Genomic DNA, 18,455 nt, shown 5'->3' with positions numbered 1-18,455 from the left:
GCAGAAACATAACGATGTGCAGTGAACAGGTATCAGGGGTTAGTGTACTCAGTTGGAATGTGAATGGACTGGGAGACAAAATAAAGAGAGGTATGGTCAACCAGTTTATTAGACGCCATGCCCCCGACGTGATCCTCCTTCAAGAAACGCACCTTATAGGAAATAAATGTATGGCCTTACATAGAGGAGGGTATAGGCTCGTGGCACACGCGGGCTTTACCTCTGGATCGCGAGGGGTAGGAATACTAATCCAAAACTCATTCCCTTTCACAATACAAGCCACATGGCCGACAAAAGGGGCAGATATATAGGGGTCTCGGGCCAGTGGGAAGGTAAGACAGCCACATTTGTCTCGGTATACGTACCACCTGGTCTACAGACCGAAACGTTCAAAGATACGGGTTCGATCTTCTTGTCATTTCCGCTGGGTATCCTGATACTGGGAGGCGACTTCAATGCAGTGATGGCCGGCGACCTTGACCGACATCCGCCTCATGCAATTAGACCGACTCAGAGGTGGCTGCCAGAATTTTTAGATACTGTGGGGATGGTAGACGGCTGGCGAATACATAACCCGGATAAAATACAATTCACCCATGTATATTGCGCACATCACAGTTTATCACGAATAGACTACATCCTTGTCCCGGCGGCACAGGCTCACGCTATCCGCGAGGTGCGTCATCTGGGACGGGGCATCGCAGATCACTCCCCTGTGTGGCTGAAGATGGACTTTGGACGCCGCAGCAATGGCAGGGTGGCCCCTATTAATCCGTGGTATTTGAAAGACCCGGTTACCCGGAATAATATAGGCAAAGCCACGGATAACTACTTTCAAGAGAATGAGGGTACGGTCGACTCCGCACAGAATCTATGGGAGGCATATAAGATAGGTATTCGGGGTGAAACCCTATAGCTGATAGCGGGGAAAAAGCGTGAAAGACAGGCAGAATTGGATAGAGCAGAGGAGGACGTGATAAGGTCAGAAGAGGACCTGGCCCAGGCGGTGACCCCGGAAGGGCTTCATCTCCTGAGGTTACAGCAAGATGAGTTCAACAGTATTGATAGAGATAGAGCCAGGGCGCAGAGTAGAGGGGTCCAGGGCAGCATTTATGAACAGGGGGTAAGGCTGGTAAGCTGATTGCGTGGCTAGACAGGCGGGAGTGGGCTTCGAGATTGGTACCTGAGATACAGGGGAAACATTCCAGTCCCATGACGGACCCGCAACCCATAGCGGACACGTTTGCTGACTATTTTCACACAGTGTATGGTACGAACGGCAAGTTCTCCGAAGTAGCAAATGGCGAGATGCTAAGAGATATTAGACTCCACACGATCTCAGACGAAAACAGGAGCTACCTAGACTCACCGCTGGCGGATGATGAGGTAGCGCAGGCAATCAGGGGTGTAAATTCGGGCAAAGCCACGGGCCCCAACGGAATACCCATTGGTCTGTATAAACTCAGACCTAATAAACTGGCCCCCTACTTCCGCTCCATGTTGGAGGAGAGTAGAAAGAAGGGAATGCTCCCATATGATCAATGGGTGGCTAATAAGGTAGTCATCTATAAGGAAGGTAAACCCAGAACCAGCTGCGCCTCCTACAGGCCGATATCACTTCTAAATGTGGAGGCCAAAGTACTAGCAAAATTACTGGCCACTCGGCTGATTAAAGTCATCAACACCCTAGTTCATCCAGATCAGTCTGGCTTTATGCCCCAGCGTAATACAGCCCTTAACCTGCGTAGGCTACATGGAGTATTGAGCATACTGGAACAGGCAGCTTTAGTATCCTTAGACGCTACTATGGCATTCAACATGGTTGAGTGGCCCTCTCTATTTGCGGTTCTGGATAAATTGGGATTTGGCCCGGAGTTTATAGGTTGGATTCGCCTCCTGTATTCCAGCCCGATGGCTCGGGTGGTAGTAAACAATTGTAAATCCCCAGACTTCCAACTGAGCAGGGGCACTAGACAGGGATGTCCCCTGTCTCCGCTCCTCTTTGCACTGGCATTGGAGCCGCTGGCTGCCTGGGTCAGGCAAGACATATCTATCTGCGGAATGCGGTGGTCACAAGATTGGGAGGACAAGGTCTCCCTATATGCAGACGACATTCTTCTTTACTTAACTAACCCGAGATCATCACTGATGTTCCTCCTAGATGTGCTGGCGGTATTCGGAAGATACTCTGGATTCTCTATCAACTGGTCCAAGTCAGTAATGTACATCCTTCAGGGAGACCCGCCTGCCGTACCGCTAAGTTGCCTGATTCAGATCGCAGATGAGGGTTTCCAGTATCTCGGTATATATGTGTCATTAGATTCGAAACTCCGCTTCACCCGAAACCTGGTACCACCCTTGCAGAGACTTAGGAAAGATGTAGCACACTGGAGATACCTTCCGCTCTCCATGTTGGGAAGGGCGGTTCTTTTTAAAATGATGGCTCTGCCTCGTTTCTTATATGCCCTCCAGAATGCAATGAACCCAGTTCCAGCGTCCTATTTCAGAGAGATTGAGAGTCTCCAGATGCAGCTCCTCTGGGATGGCAGACCCCGCATAGCATTCTCAAAGTTGACACTTAATTGGTATGATGGGGGGATCGGTCTTCCCGACCTAAAGAAATATTATTGGGCGTCCCAACTGGCAGCAATAAACCAGGGTATCTACGGTAGTCCGGATGATCCCGGATACGCCATGGACAGGTGGCTACTCCCAGGGGGGGACTATACAAGGGCGTTATACGCCAAACCCCACAGTTTCCCACTGACTGGTCCAACAGCAAATGCAGTCCAGACTTGGCACACAGTCAACAGGCCCCTGAAGTGGGAGGGGAAACTCACCCCGGCCACACCACTGTGGAGCTCGGAGAGACTCGGGAACCTCTGGAAGTCCAGAGGTTTCGACAAGTGGGACCTTATAGGGATCTCGCGCATCAAAGATATTTGGGGGGAAGGAACGGTTCAGCCTTTTGTGTCGCTTAAAACTCAGTATTGCTTAGCAGACACCGAATATTACCGCTACCTCCAAGTCGGCCATGCACTGTTCACTCAGATCCCTAGGGATACAACACTGCCAGAGGCCTCCCCACTGGAGAATAGGGTGCTGGACGGACATCTCCCAGAGAAGGCCATCTCCCTAATATACAGAAAGTTAATCAACAATATGGAAGATCCCTTACTGACCCTTAAGGGAAAATGGAATAGTGACGGATTAGAACTTGATGAGGAAGACTGGCAGGAGGCGATCTCTTTCCCACGAATGGTCGCAATCCAGGCCAGGCTGAGGCTAGTACAGCTTAAAATACTCCACAGGACCTATGTAACGGGGCCCTGCCTGCTCCGAATGCGACGAGCAGAAAGCGGGGAGTGCAGAAGGGGTTGTGGATGGCTGGGAACTTTCATCCATATACTGTGGCATTGTCCCCAGATACAATCGTACTGGAGGGACATAAATCACGTACTGCGGGCGGTATTGGGGGTAAGCTTGCAGCCGGAAGCGCGAAGGTGCATATTGAATGTCTGGGAACCCACGCATCTCAACACCTACACTACACAATGAGCCACTCTGGGCTACATGATAGGAAAAAGGAACATCGCGCAGCTCTAGGGCTCTAGTCAGCCGCCTCAGGTGGGGAGGTGGAAGGAAGATCTAGACTGGTGCATGTACTGGGAAAAATCAGTCTACGTGGCAAGAGGGTGCCCTGGGAAATGGAAAAAGTTGTGGGGAGCGTGGAACTGCTACATCTGTCCCCCGCCTGTTCGGCGGAGGAACACAAAGAATCACGAAACCCCTTGATTTACGCAGCATAATGTCTGTAATGTAATTTGCAAAGTGTATAATGTCACTGAGAAACGAAACAGCGCTATACTGTAATTAATTGATGTGTATTGGCCGAACTGTTCAAATAAAAAGAAATATAGAGAATAAAGAGAATTAAGAGAATATAAAGAAATATAAAAGCGAGCCCAGGAGTCCCACGGCGTTGTGGCCACAGCCACACCTACACCGGAAAACTCCCACTTGAGCCACGCATCTTTTCTGGGGGACTCAGATTCTCAGCAGCCCTCCTGCCAATAGACACCATTGCGGTCGCACTCAAAAGCACACCAGGAGTCCCGCTGCACGGGACGCGCCCAGATGCAGGCCAACGGCATCCCTGTCCACACCCGTCGGAGCCCAGAGGAGACTGGGCTGGGCCACCCCTCTGACATCTGGATTTCAGGACCTGCTGTTTCTGTCGCTATAAGGTATTGTGCCTTTATTTTCTCCTGGGTACCACCTGCCATTGACTGATTAACAGAATGGCCAAACGCAAGGGCCCTAGTGAACAACCGGGGAGAGGAGCTGCAGGGACATTAGATACTTTCTTATCAAGGGCGGAGTCTGTACTTAAGCATGAGATACAGTTAGCAGAATGGCGGCTCTCGCTGGGGTCTCTGATCTCTCAGAAGCGCCCCTCCCTTGGTAGCATTATGACGGAGGGTGATGTCTCAACCACCCGCCCAGATTCGCCAACCGTCCCTTTGCCAACCGCACACGAAGTCTCCCCTTCCCTCTCAGTGGAAGTAGTAACGGGCACTAACATTGTCAGCAGGGGCCAGGCTGCCTAATCCCTGTCTGCAACTACGAGTGAGACACCGGTTAAAAGGAGGAAAGCTGGAGACCCACAAAAGCATAAACTCTTGAAAACAGTCTGAGTGGGTAAGGTCAGAGGTAATGGAGGATCTGGGTCAGGACAGATTGCCACCGAGAGTATTTCAACCATGACCTCAACATTGGCCCCTCAATTGCCTGTTGATGACACATGGAAAAGGATGGAGTCATTGGATACTGCGCTACTGGAACCTCTCCTAACCAAACTAACACAAATCGAACAGTCTTAAAAATATTGAGGGCGTATCCATAACTAATTTCTCCTCTATTCGTCCTTCAAAGGCTGGCCAAGACTCTGCCATAAGGACAGACACAGGGGCAGGGCTAGGGGTGGGAAAGGGGCGTCTCAGGATTTTATTAACATAAAGACATACCAAAGCCATCTAAATAGTAATACAGATGTCTCTGACCCCACCCCCCCAACAACTATCTCGTCCACCCCATAATACCCAACTTACAGTTGCAGGGATTGACGAAACTTCGCATCAACCCGCTAGAAATGTCCCGACTAGGTCAGTGTCTAACCCAAGGGCAAACTTTAATATTGCTGGATTTATCCGCAGCCTTTGACACTGTGCCCCATGACCGGCTTTTGCGAAGCTTAGCAGAGTGTGGTGTCCGGGGCACGGTGTACAATTTGTTTGCTTCCTTCCGCACAGAGCGGCAGCAGGAAATTTGGTCTCCGCCATTTACAGCTGCCATTCCTCCAATGCAAGTGGGAGTCCCACAGGGCTCTATTTTGAGCCCCACTCTTTTTAATATTTATATGGCCCCTCTTGCTCGTCTGGCAGAACTGCATGGAGCAAAGATTATTTCCTACACCGACAATACTCAACTCCTGTTCACTTGTGACAAAGGTGAGAGTTTTCGTGAAAGGGAGATAAATAAATGTTTAACAGCGGTGTTTCCTTGGCTGCGATTTAACAAACTTAATTGTAATCCAGAAAAATCCGAAATCCTTTTTTTCAGATGTGCCCCTTGTGTGGATTGGAACTCATGGTGGCCCGGCTGCATGTCCGCTCCCTCGGCCCCAGTCTGTATGGTCAAAAACCTGGGAGTCAAGCTTGACTCGAGCCTAGCGATGAAGGCCCAAATTCAAGCGGTAGCTGGTACCTGCTTCGACTTGATAAGAATGGTAAAAAACTTTCTTCCCCTCCTTCCGATGGAATTCCGTAAAATCGTAGTGCAAGCCTTAATTACATCTAGGCTGGATTACGTGAACATCTTGTATCTGGGGCTGCCAGAGTATTTGCTCAATCGGCTGCAGGTTGTACAGAACGCTGCAGCCAGAGGCATTGTTATGGCAAACACCAGAACACGTATGTCACCTTACCTGAAGGCGCTGCACTGGCTCCCGGCGAGAAAGAGGTTTCAGTTTAAGGCCCTAGTGCTCGCCTATCGTGCCTTTCATGATACAGGTGTCGTTTATTTGAGGAATATGATCCAACGATACCAGCCTCAACGGGTCCTAAGATCCTCTAAACAATCCCTCATCGTGATTCCCAAGATCATGAGATCTCGGATAGGAGGAAGGTAATTTCAGGTACTTGCTGCTCGTCTGTGGAATGAACTACCCTTACACCTTAGACTGGCTCAGGACCTGCTGTCTTTTAGAAAACAACTTAAAACGTGGCTGTTCCAACAATAACTCCTGGTTTCGGGGAGGGCCTTTTTTCTGCTCCAGTTTTTTTACATTAGCGCCGGGACACTCCCTGTGAGTATCCATGCGCTTTATAAATACCTAATTTCATGTCATTTCATTTCATTTCATACAGGACAGGGGAAGTGTCGTTAACCCAAGGCAACAACGACCTGCTGGGGGGATAATGTGGCCTTGTCGGCTACTTCTTATCAATTGCTCTATCTCCCCCCAGCATCCTCTCCCCTTGTATTAGTCCTAGGGAATGTTCCGACTCTTAGGGAGGGACAGCCTGAAACCACCGCCCAATTGATGGACAAATCTTTACATTGGCTATCTCGCCACATATCTATCAGGGACAAAGGGTGTGCCTCACTGGCCAGGGAAATTATTATGGCCAGAAGGATACCATGGCTGGGATCAGGCAGGAAAACATTGGAAGGGGACTGTGTAGTAGTAAACTTTAACAATAATTTTGCATCTAGAACCATATAAATTCAACTGCACAGATACCCCCGAGGGGTACACAGATTGTAGGTCTCCCATTAGACTACTTTTATAGACCCCCACACTTCCCACCTCAAGACTTTAGACCGACTCCAACAGGCAGAGCACCGAGAATTATGCCCGAGTGCAGCAGGGATGATGTAGGGGTGGGTGCGCCTGTTACGGACAGACTTGCGGTACTCTCTGACTTAGATCAATGCGACTGGCTACCTTTTTCTACAACCCAGAGGCACACTGAAGAGAATTCTGTATCTTTTATTGTCCCAGTGACCCCTAACCCAATTGAGATCAAGAAAGGACATTATACCCCTTTCAAAATAACCTCTTGGAATGTGGCAGGCATTAGGAGTAAACTGGCTAATGTTCATTGGCAAAAACTCTGGCAGGACAATGACGTAGCCTGCTTCTAGGAAACATGGGGAACAGAACCTATTTTTATTAATGGCTATCGGTCGTTCCAGACAATGGCAACCCCAACACCAGCAGGAAGATCTAAGGGGGGGTCTCTTAATGCTACTTCCAAATACACTGATATGTAAAACAAAGAAGTTTGATAGCAGAAGTCCTTTCTTCCACCTCCTTATCCTTGAGCTTCCCAAAGAAGGCACTTGGGTTTTGATAAATTTTTATAACAACAACTTTGGTCCAAAAATGCATACAGTCGTAGATGACGTAAATACGTCAATTGATGAGGCTCTAACCTTTAAAAAGAGTGATGGTGCACTTACTATAATTTGGTTGGGAGATTTTTAACATTTACCCTTGTAAGCACACTCAAGAGTATCTCTGCGGCTTGGTTGATGTGGTAGGAAACCCTGTACCCCACTTTGTCCATAGTAGTTATGGAAACAGTCTTAATACGACTATGCTTACCAGGAACTTGGCTATAGTTAGCATCTGGTATAACCAAGAGGATTTCCCCTCGAAAAACTTACCACAGTGAACTCCAGGAATCCAACTATAGAATGGTTTCCACTTCTATTGAGGGTAATTTTAAACACACAGAAGACCAATTTAATAGTTTTAGCGACTACGCAATTTTAATGAGTGAACTAGCCCTAAACTCTAGGGAAAAAGTGTCGCACCAGAATATCGACCACCCGATATTGGCCAGGAAAAATGGCTACCAATTAAAGTGGGCCCAAATTGACAAGATTAAACTTACCCCCGAAATAATTAAAACTAATCAGCCATCTATCGGTAAATGTCTAGATTTGAGATCAGACCCAGCAGACCTGGTTTTTTCCTTTATGGTCCTACTAGAACACATAAAAGGGGCACTCACTTTCCAGTTAAAAGATAAAAGCATTAAGGCGAAAGGATGGTTCAATTCCCCTTGCTCAAAGGCCAGGAAAACTCTCACAATAGCCCTCAAAACCAGTCCGGGAAACTAAACACAGATTGCTGAACTTCGCACCCAGTATAAATTAGCTAGAAGACAAAGGAAGAGGACATTGAGGGAGGAGATTTGGGAAAAGCTTGGCCATGCAACATCACTGGGCGATAGCCGGGAGTTCTGGGGAAAAACTCACCCTTTTTTAAAACTCACAGCGATCCTACATTAGATACTAACTTGGGAGAGGAGCAGTGGCTAGAGCATTTTGTAAACATCTTCTCGCTGACCCTCTCTTCTGCTCAACAGCCCGCTGCCTCGCCATTAATCACGAGGGAGAACTCATCATTTTTATCATTCTCACTCTTTGAAGTAAGGAAGGGGCTAGAGGCATGTAGCATAGGGAAAGCCCCAGGCCCGGACAGGGTCCGGATAGATTTTTTTAAGGACAACTGTGATTTATGGGTTCCACTATTAATCAATGTTTTTAAGAACATAGCTGTTATAGGTCCCCTCCCCTCGTGGAAATAAGCATAATTGTCCCAATTCATAAAAAGAGTGACAAGGGTGGCCCAAAATATTACAGGCCAATATCACTTTTATATACCACTGCGAAGCTCATGGGCCGATTACTTCTAACTAGGCTAGAAATAGGGGCATTAGATAAGGAAGTGCTCATGCAATCTCAGTACGGGTTTCAACAGGGAAAAGGTACCGTAGACCAGTGTTTAGATCTCTCACTGATCAAGGACAAATACACCAGGGCCAAGGGTGGGAAAATCTATCTTGCCTTTATGGATCTTTCAGCAGCATTTGACTGTGTTTCCCACTCTAGGCTCTGATATATAATGGAATCCATGGGGATTGACCTCCCAATAATTGACTTTATTCGACAACTATACACTGACACCTCTGCGATGGTTAGATTTTGGAAAAACGGGGATTGTACTCACCCATTTAAACTTTTACGGGGGTTAAGGAAGGGTTGTGTCCTCGCGCCGTTCCTTTTTTCCATATACACGAATGGTGTAGAAAGGGCCCTTCTGGGCGTAACCCTGGACCTCCGAACTAAGGCCACAGCTATTTATGGGGCGGGAGTTTGGGGCATGGCTCATGTCGACCTACATCAATCCTCAGAGAATACATTTTTTAAATCCCTTGTCTCCCTCCCGCATACTTCTTCAAATTATATATTACACATAGAGTTGGGCCTACTGTATATCACAGATGCAATTAGACTGGCCCCTATCCTCTTGTGGCTCTCTATCTGGCAAAGGGATACAATACCTTTAACCCAAAATATAATAAGAGACTGCCAGAGATTGGATAACTACAAAAGGATCAGATGGTTCAACTATGTCAAACAAGAACTGATTGCGCTGGGATTGACAAACCTATTTAAGTACCCAATTGCCTGTAGGTTGATGTCAAGACAAAGATTGGTGGACATTCTTAAGGTCAAGGCGGAATATACACGTGGAAAAAAACTATTTGAAAAAGTCTGTCCTTGCCTACCAATTACATACTGCAGTTTTAACAGTAGGCTATTCTTATCTAGAGGAGGTCTCCATACCGCAGCACAAATTTATACTACTGCGGTTTTGCTTAAATTTGATATTATTGATGCTAAGTTTTCCGACAAAAAGGCTCACTCACTCAGAACTGACCCCCTGTACTTGTGACATGAATTCCCCCCAAACTGATCTCCATCTAGTATTTTTTTGTGGTCATTACCACAGGGAAAGGAAAAAGTATATCATACCGATTTTAAGGAGCTATCATTTTAAACAATGTAGGGTCGCACTGTTCTTTTTAAAATCACTCCCTGACCACCTAGTCTGCTTTTCGGTAGCGTCATTTCTATGGGCCTGCTCGAAAAAAGAAAGTCCCTGGGACCATAAATGTTTTTGCTGCTTACTCTCAATGATATATTGCAATTTAGCTTATATTTAACATGGCAACTGCGTACGTTTGTATTTTAACACAGAATGAATTATGTAATTTTGTTTTTAACAAATGTTTTAGGAATGATGATTTGTTATGGTATCAGTGGGAATAACTTGTAGTTTAGTGTTTTATTATGTACTTTTATGATCTTACTTGATAACAATCAAATAAAGTTATTACTGACTGATTAACTACTATTTTTCTACAGGTTATAAACTCTGCAGTCATTGATAAAGGCACAAGCCAGCTCGATTTACTTACAGAAACACTGGAGAAATATATTAAAGAAAAAGAACATGATCAGGAAATGGTGAGAAAAACATAGGACTTAATAAATATTTATTAAAGAGTCTTACTTCTAACTTAATTAAACCTAAACAAAATCCTTGTTTCATTTACAACATTGATATTGTTATTGTAGTATTAGGAGGTGTGCCAAATGATTCAAAACATTTATTTGCATATAGCAATACAACATTTCGAAATTCCTAAATGGTAGCCAAGTATGAAGTATTCTTATTATTTTTGTGACACTAAAAACTAAGGGGCATATTATCAAGACAGGCGATAAACTTATCGCCGCTTTAGCGGCAGAAAACTGCATCACTTCAAACATTCCTACAAACCAACATTCCTAGCTGTGTTGCATTGCTAAAACTGTTTCTGCATGTCGCTATGTATGTCTTGGAACATTTGTATTTTTTGTGGTGTTCTATGACAATATTGAATGCAGAATGTCGACTTGCTGAATATATCAATTAATATATCCTCAAAGTATGTAGATGTGGCGTTAACAATACAAGTTTACACTTATTATATGTATTTAACCTGACAATATAGTGGTATTCACTATTTTACATTTGTTGTTGCAGGTCGATGTTTTGTCACTCAATATTGTGACTTTTATGCAAGGCCTTATTTATCGGTCACGGTGCGTTCAGTGTTACAGGGCACTGTGTAGGGCTTCAGATACTATTGCACCCTGATTGGATAATCAAGCCTTCCCTTTGTTTTCTTGATTCTGCTCAAAGACCTTGGTTGAGCAGTCATGGCATTCTCGAGGAGATGGTTGAGGGTTAGAAACGTTGACATAGTATGACACAGTTAGCAAATAATAAACTAAATGTCCAATGAAATGTTTTTTTTTTAATTAACTGTAATTTATTTACAGATGTACGTAGTGGAGCATTTATATCAGGTACACAATAGAACCAGAAGGTTCTAGCAGTTTACCCTGGACATTTTTCCAGTTCTCAGAAATCCTTCAAATAATGCTATGAATGAGTTTGTTAAGCAGTAATCGCAGGTAGTGGACCTTCAGCAGTTTACTGTCTAGTACTCTGGTAATCCTGTCGCCCACTAAGGAGTATACATTGTTCATCAACGGTTTCACTACAGTGTATCACTTATGCTGTGATATGCCTGGGGCTGTGCCTCTGTTCTCCGGCAGATCTTTATTTAAGAGAGGTAGTTCAGTGAGCCTGACCTGGTGCAGTTATGATTGTGTTCCGACACTATAGCCTCCAAAAGTGTAGTGAACTGCATGTTTGCACACACGTTTCAGTCCCAGATCAGGCTCACCCCACTGGGAGTTGTACTTTCTGTCCTTTGTGCAGGGGCTGTGTGGTTCTGCGATGCTTGACTCTGCGTCGGGTTGCATCAAATCTGATGAAGCTGATCATAAGGAGCTGGGTGGTGCTGCATTGCGATGCTCTGCATTGGGTCCAGTGAAGCCGCCATCCAGGAGCTGCATAGTCCTGCAATGTGATGCTCTGCCTTGAATCCAGTGAGCCCTTTAGTTAAGCATGGAGAAGTACACTCTGGACCCGATTCACAGAACTAACTTAAGACAAAATCCTAAACTTACTACCATTTTGGTATTCACAGAAGGCACTTACTCATTTTGGTATTCACAGAAGGCACTTACTCATTTCGGTATTCACAGAAGTTAGGAGTCCTAACTTTAGGACTCCTAAATGCCTTCTGTGAATACCGAAAGTCTGAAAAATTAGGATTTTTCTCAGTTTAGTAGTAGTATAGTTAGGACTCCTAACTTTAGGACTCATAAATGCCTTCTGTGAATACCGAAAGTCTTAAAATTAGGATTTTTCTCAATTTAGTAGTAGTAAAGTTAGGACTCCTAACTTTAGGACTCCTAAATGCCTTCTGTGAATACCGAAAGGCTTAAAATTAGGATTTTTCTCAGTTTAGTAGTAGTATAGTTAGGACTCCTAACTTTAGGACTCATAAATGCCTTCTGTGAATACCGAAAGTCTTAAAATTAGGATTTTTCTCAATTTAGTAGTTGTAAAGTTAGGACTCCTAACTTTAGGACTCCTAAATGCCTTCTGTGAATACCGAAAGGCTTAAAATTAGGATTTTTCTCAGTTTAGTAGTAGTATAGTTAGGACTCCTAACTTTAGGACTCCTAAATGCCTTCTGTGAATATCAAAAGTCTTAAAATTAGGATTTTTCTAAATTTAGCAGTAGTAAACTTAGGACTCCTAACTTTAGGACTCCTAAATGCCTTCTGTGAATACCGAAAGCTTTAAAATTAGGATTTTTCTCAGTTTAGTAGTAGTAAAGTTAGGAGTCCTAACTTTAGGACTCCTAAACAGAGAAAAATCCTAATTTTAAGACTTTCGGTATTCACAGAAGGTATTTAGGAGTCCTAAAGTTAGGACTCCTAACTTCTGTGAATACCGAAGTGAGTAAGTGTCTTCTGTGAATAGCAAAATGAGTAAGGGCCTTCTGTGAATACTAAAATGATAGTAAATTTAGGATTTTGTCTTAAGTTAGTTCTGTGAATCGGGCCCTCTGACTCCAGCAAAGGGTGCAGACCCTTGAGGATTGCACTTGGGGGTCAGGACTCACTCCCACAGATGCCAGTAGAGGGGACCAAGTCAGGTCCAGTTGCGTCTGGTCAGCTGTAAAGCAGGAACGACCATTGAAAGCTTGTTGTGTCCCTGTAGGTCAACTAGGTCAGCCAACTGACCCTTGGAGTCACTTGTAGGGTCCCGGCATCAAGACCAGCAGGTCCGCTCTTTTTCGTTTTAGACAGCAAGGCAGTCTTTCTCCTTAATCTTCTCAGATCCAGGAGTGTTATCTTTCAGGTTCTGGGGATGCCACTTTTATGCCCAATACCAAAAGAGCATTTGGTGGACAGAATGCTGAACAATGTCAAGCATTCACCCCAGTACAGATATCTGAGCTTAACTTCATCGGTTTGTTTGCTCCGCTTGCCATTCCAGTTTAAACCCAGCCATATGCAAATCATTCTTGACGCTGCTTCCAATGGGAACAGTCCAGCCCCGACTGTCAAACCAGGTCCTCCCTGGAATGTGAACTAGCATTCTGGGACCAGTTTTGGGGTATCACCCCCCATCAGCAAGGCTAGCTTGACTCCAGTGCACAAGACCCACTTCGGGACACACCTGTCCCACTCGGGCTGACAAATGCAAAAAGAACAATTGATGGACATAATGCTGAACAATGTCAAGCATTCACCCTAGTACAGGGATCTGGGCCTAAATCCATTGTGTTTTTGCTCCCCATGCCATATCTGTTTAAACCCAGCCATGTGTAAATCAGTCTTGACCCTGCTCCCCATGGGAACAGTCCAGCTCGAACTGCCAGGCCAGGTCCTCCATGGACCGGAAACAAGCATCCTGGGACTGGTTTCGGGTATTACCCCTCATCAGCGTGGTACCCGGGCACACTGTGCCACTTGATTTAAGCTATCCTGGTTGATATGGGGTGATACCCCGAGACCGGTCCCAAGATGCTTGTTTATGGTCCAGGGAGGATCTGGCTTGACAGTTCAGGCTGGACTGATCCCATGAGGAGCAGGATCAAGTCTGTTATGCATATGGCTGGCTCTCAACTGGGGTGGCAGAGTGATCAAAAGAACAAGGGATTTAACCCAGATGTCTAGACTTGGGTGAACGTATGATTTGTTCTGCAATCCGTCCATCTTTCACTTTTATGCTCAGTGCAGCATGTGGGTGGGGGAACACTCCCATGTCTAATCCTAAACTAGTTCTGGTCTGTTCATCTTGTTCCCCCTGGGTTTGGAGCCAGCCTAGTTGGTGTAACAAAGGGCAGGCAAGTCCAGGTGTGAGTTGCATCTTCCATTGACAGGGTAGAGCCCCTAGGCTACTCTTTGAAGTGCAGTCAAGGGCAGGACACAGCCCCTCCCCAGGCATCCAGTTTGCAAGACCCATTCTCCTGTGCACTCAGATCCTTTGCCCACTGCCTGGTTCCAATGCACAGTGGGACACGATTTGGACCCCACCTTCAGGGACGTCCCTCTTTTTGCTTTCAAAAGAGAAAAAAATGTAGCCAACCACATTGTCAGGGCATCATTGGATAAAGCCCCTCAATCTACACTGAGACAAATGCTAGGCCTCACGCCTATACAAGGCCACCACAAATGTGGAAATTGCTCCTGTTGCGACCAAACATTTGGAAGAGATTTATTCTCCCATGGAGGGATCCACTGGAAACACGAAACTTTTTCCAACTGTCGGACGAAATATGTTATCTATGGCATTTTATGTCTGTGCAAAAAACTTTACCTTGGCAAAACCAATCAGGAGGTCCGACATCGGATAACGCAGCACAAATCACGAATAAAGAAAAATGTGGAAACAGCACCTCTCGTCAACCACTGGCAAAAAATGACGCATACTGTACAAGATCTTAAATGGACGGTGATCTCTAAAGTTGAATGTGGCCATAGAGGAGGCGACCTCGAAGCGAAATTATCACAACGTGAAGCCATGCTCATTCTGAAATTTGACACTTACATCAATGGCTTAAATGAATTATCAGAGATTGATAGACTATAATAGTCCATTCTCCAGCTTTCGACGCATCTTCCAACCTGCTTCAACTATTGAGTACGAAAAAAACTTGGCCACTTTCTCATCTCCCCCCTGTAATCTATCCAGCACGTCATTGCCATGCCTCGGACATGCACGAGACGCACTAGCATCGCGTCTTCCTTGGCGATTTTCAAACTACATTACCCAGAGTTCTGGGTTTCCCACAATCCTTCATTAAGTCACACACGGAAGTACCCTCAGTTCACCTTCCTGCATTGGTTGCCAAGCAATAGAGATTCGCGCCGAAACTCAGGTAACTGCCCCCGGCCCGCCGGACACCTTTCTACCAACTTGTATGCACAGGAGACAAGGTTAATCCATAACGTTCCCTTATTTCCTGCAGGTCGCCGCCGCCGTCTTTAGGTGTCAACTCCGTTCTACTAACAAAGCGAAGACTGAGGTATTAATCCACTCCCACTTTCCCCTTCCACACTGTGTTTTCTTGTATTCGGATTCAGAGGTAACATCACGTTCCTCCTCTCAACAGAGCCATCGTGCTTCCTCCCCACCATGGGTGACTCGCACCCCAGACCCACAAAATTCTAATTTCCTCCAGTCCAAAGACGAACCCATCTAATTGGATGTGAGTAACTTTCCCTCGATGCATTGACTTCTAGTACTTGGACATTGTTGTGATCTATGTCTTATGTCTTTTCTATCCATGTGGTAAATTAGTCCCCTGTTTTGCTTTTTCCAGTGGGCTCATTGACTTCAGAGCTTGATTCTCATGTCCACCCTGGTAAGAATCAGCTGGTTTTTCAGCTTTCAGATTACTGAGGCTTTGTCATTTATTGAAAGGAGTAGTTTCACCCATTTCTCTCTTTTTCCTTCTAGCGTGTATGGTCCTGAGGAGAACCCCCTATTAAAATACTAGGGGTTCGAAACGCGTCGACCTCCGCTTTTGTTTTTCTACATGTTTTTGTATCTCTCAACACTGGTTTGAATACAACAAAGTGGTGCATTTGTTATTATTCAATTTGAAAAATTTAAAAATTTGAAACAACATTCGTTGTCATGCACCCTCTTTAAAATTCTTCTCATAACTTACCAGGTTGAGCATTCCTTTGGTCTTTCCAAGCTCTCAAAAGTCTCCGAAGGAAATTGTGTGTGATTGTGTTGTATTTGGATGAGGAGTGGTGTTTGATTGTTTTTCTAAAATCCCCAGCCTACCCCTTTGGTAGACGAATTTAGTGTAGCCTATTTTCTTGGGTTCTTAATTCTTTCCCATTCATTGTTTGTGTTTACTGTGACAGGTCCTATATTTGTAGACGGCTTCAGATTTTTGTACACACAAAGAATTGTATACAAAATGTATCTGCATTTATTAATACATGCAAAATAATTTAAATAAATACTATTTAGTAGTACCGACGTGGTCGCTTGAGGTTTCTTCCACGTCTCATTTAATGGATTTTGAGTTCCCATCAGTATTGGCTATACTATGACAGCACAGCCTGTCGCTATACCTGTAAATTGCAAACCTGCTGTCCATGCACATGTAATGCTACATTGACTTATTAATTTAGGTTGCGCTTTTATCTTTGTAGTTGAAGCGGACGCCGCTTACCTCTTTGAAGCCTTTTATTCTTAGGTCGATTTTCCAGCTGTGGTTGGGAATACTAACACATTAAATACAAACACTACACCTCCAGCAGCAAATCTATATAGCCCTTATGCACGTGTGAAAATACCATTGTCTTACCTGGAACACCATACTTGGTTCCTTGGCACCCTCCCACATTTACCTACACCTGTACGCATGGGTCTGCTTAGTAATGATGGGGTGACCTGGCCAGGTTTAGTTCTGGTACTTATTCACGGGTCCCTGAGTAGTGCTTGGGTGTATCCACAATTCCCTTACACCTCTCTCCGGAGACATCCGTGATATTAGGGTTTAATCCTCCATAGTATTTAGGAAGCACCTAATTCTGTTGGTTTGTCAAGCTTTAACGTTTAAAAGAATCATTACCATTTTTTTGTGTTGCCCTTTGTCTACCATACTGCTATACTATGGCAGCACAGCCTGTCGCTATACCTGTAAATTGCAAACCTGCTGTCCATGCACATGTAATGCTACATTGACTTATTAATTTAGGTTGCGCTTTTATCTTTGTAGTTGAAGCGGACGCCACTTACCTCTTTGAAACCTTTTATTCTTAAGTCGATTTTCCAGCTGTGGATGGGAATACTAACACATTAAATACAAACACTACACTTCCAGCAGCAAATCTATATAGCCCTTATGCATGTGTGAAATACCATTGTCTTACTTGGAACACCACACTTGGTTCCTTGGCACCCTCCCACATTTACCTACACCTGTATGCATGGGTCTGCTTTTTAATGATGGGGTGACCTGGCCAGGTTTAGTTGGGTATACACCATACCCTGATATAGCTAATCAAAATCTTGTACAAACACAAGCTTTATACTATGCTCAATTTGTTTTGTGCACCTTGTTGGTGCAACCAGCAAGGGTTGGTTTGCCTGGGCAAGCTCAGTTGCCTGCAGTGCCTATATTGTTAATTCAGTTATGGGCAAAGTCCCCACTAATCATGAGGAAATTCCATTTTGGATCACCCAAAAACGCAACCTAATTGAAGCTGTGTTTACCCTTACAGGACCACAAGATAAGCATATAATTTTGACAATGTGCTTACCCATGGAATGGTTCCTGCTATTGGAGACTGCAACACTTGATGAACAGTTTGCCGCAGCCTATACTGTCTGTAACAGCACTCCCTTGATGTCTGTTTTACCAGACATGTTAAAACACATACAGAACAAACATAGGGCAGCTGCTGCCCTGGATTTGGGGATGAAACTAATGTGAAATTTTCCTGTGGTATCCACAATAATTCTGTCTAACATTAAAGGCGAAGCACCATCTCTGACGTATTGCCAGAGATGCTGCTTCACCTTTAATGTTGCAAAAAGAACACTTGATGGACAGAATGCAGAACAATGTCATACATTCTACCCAGTACAGAGATCTGGGCCTAAATCCATTGTTTTTTTGCTCCCCATGCCATTCCAGTTTGAACCCAGCCATATGCAAATCAGTCTTGATCCTGCGCCCAATGGAAACAGTCCAGCCCGAACTGCCAGGGAAGGTCCTCCCTGGACTGGAAACAAGCATCTTAGGACCAGTTTCAGGGTTTTACCCCTCTTCAGCCAGGATAGCTTGACTCCAGTGGCACGGAGAGCACGGGTCCCACGTCTGGGCATACCCGTCCCACTTGAGGTGACAAATGCAAAAAGAACAGTTGATGGACAGAATGCAGAACAATGTCATACATTCACCCCAGTACAGAGATCTGGGCCTCAACCCATCGTTTTTTTGCTCCCCATGCCATTCCAGTTTGAACCCAGCCATATGTAAATCACTCTTGATCCTGCCCCCCATGGGAACGGTCTTGCCTGAACTGTCAGGGCGGTCCTTCCTGGACTGGAAACAAGCATGCTAGGACCGGTTTCGGGGTTTCATCCC

General features: G+C 45.1%; 1 protein-coding gene across 1 annotated transcript in view; it reads left to right on the top strand.

The window, feature by feature from the left end:
• The window catches only part of CAGE1 (cancer antigen 1), a 498,804-nt gene that overhangs the window by 358,913 nt on the left and 121,436 nt on the right, over positions 1 to 18,455 (top strand). Inside the window, exon 6 of the mRNA XM_085606352.1 lies at positions 10,288 to 10,389. Within this exon, the coding sequence (XP_085462478.1) occupies positions 10,288 to 10,389 (102 nt within the window). The remainder of the gene's footprint in view (positions 1 to 10,287; positions 10,390 to 18,455) is intronic.

This window comes from Triturus cristatus, chromosome 5_2 (assembly GCF_964204655.1).
Source record: "Triturus cristatus chromosome 5_2, aTriCri1.1, whole genome shotgun sequence".
NCBI lineage: Eukaryota > Metazoa > Chordata > Amphibia > Caudata > Salamandridae > Triturus > Triturus cristatus.
This window is presented reverse-complemented; position numbering and strand designations above follow the sequence as displayed.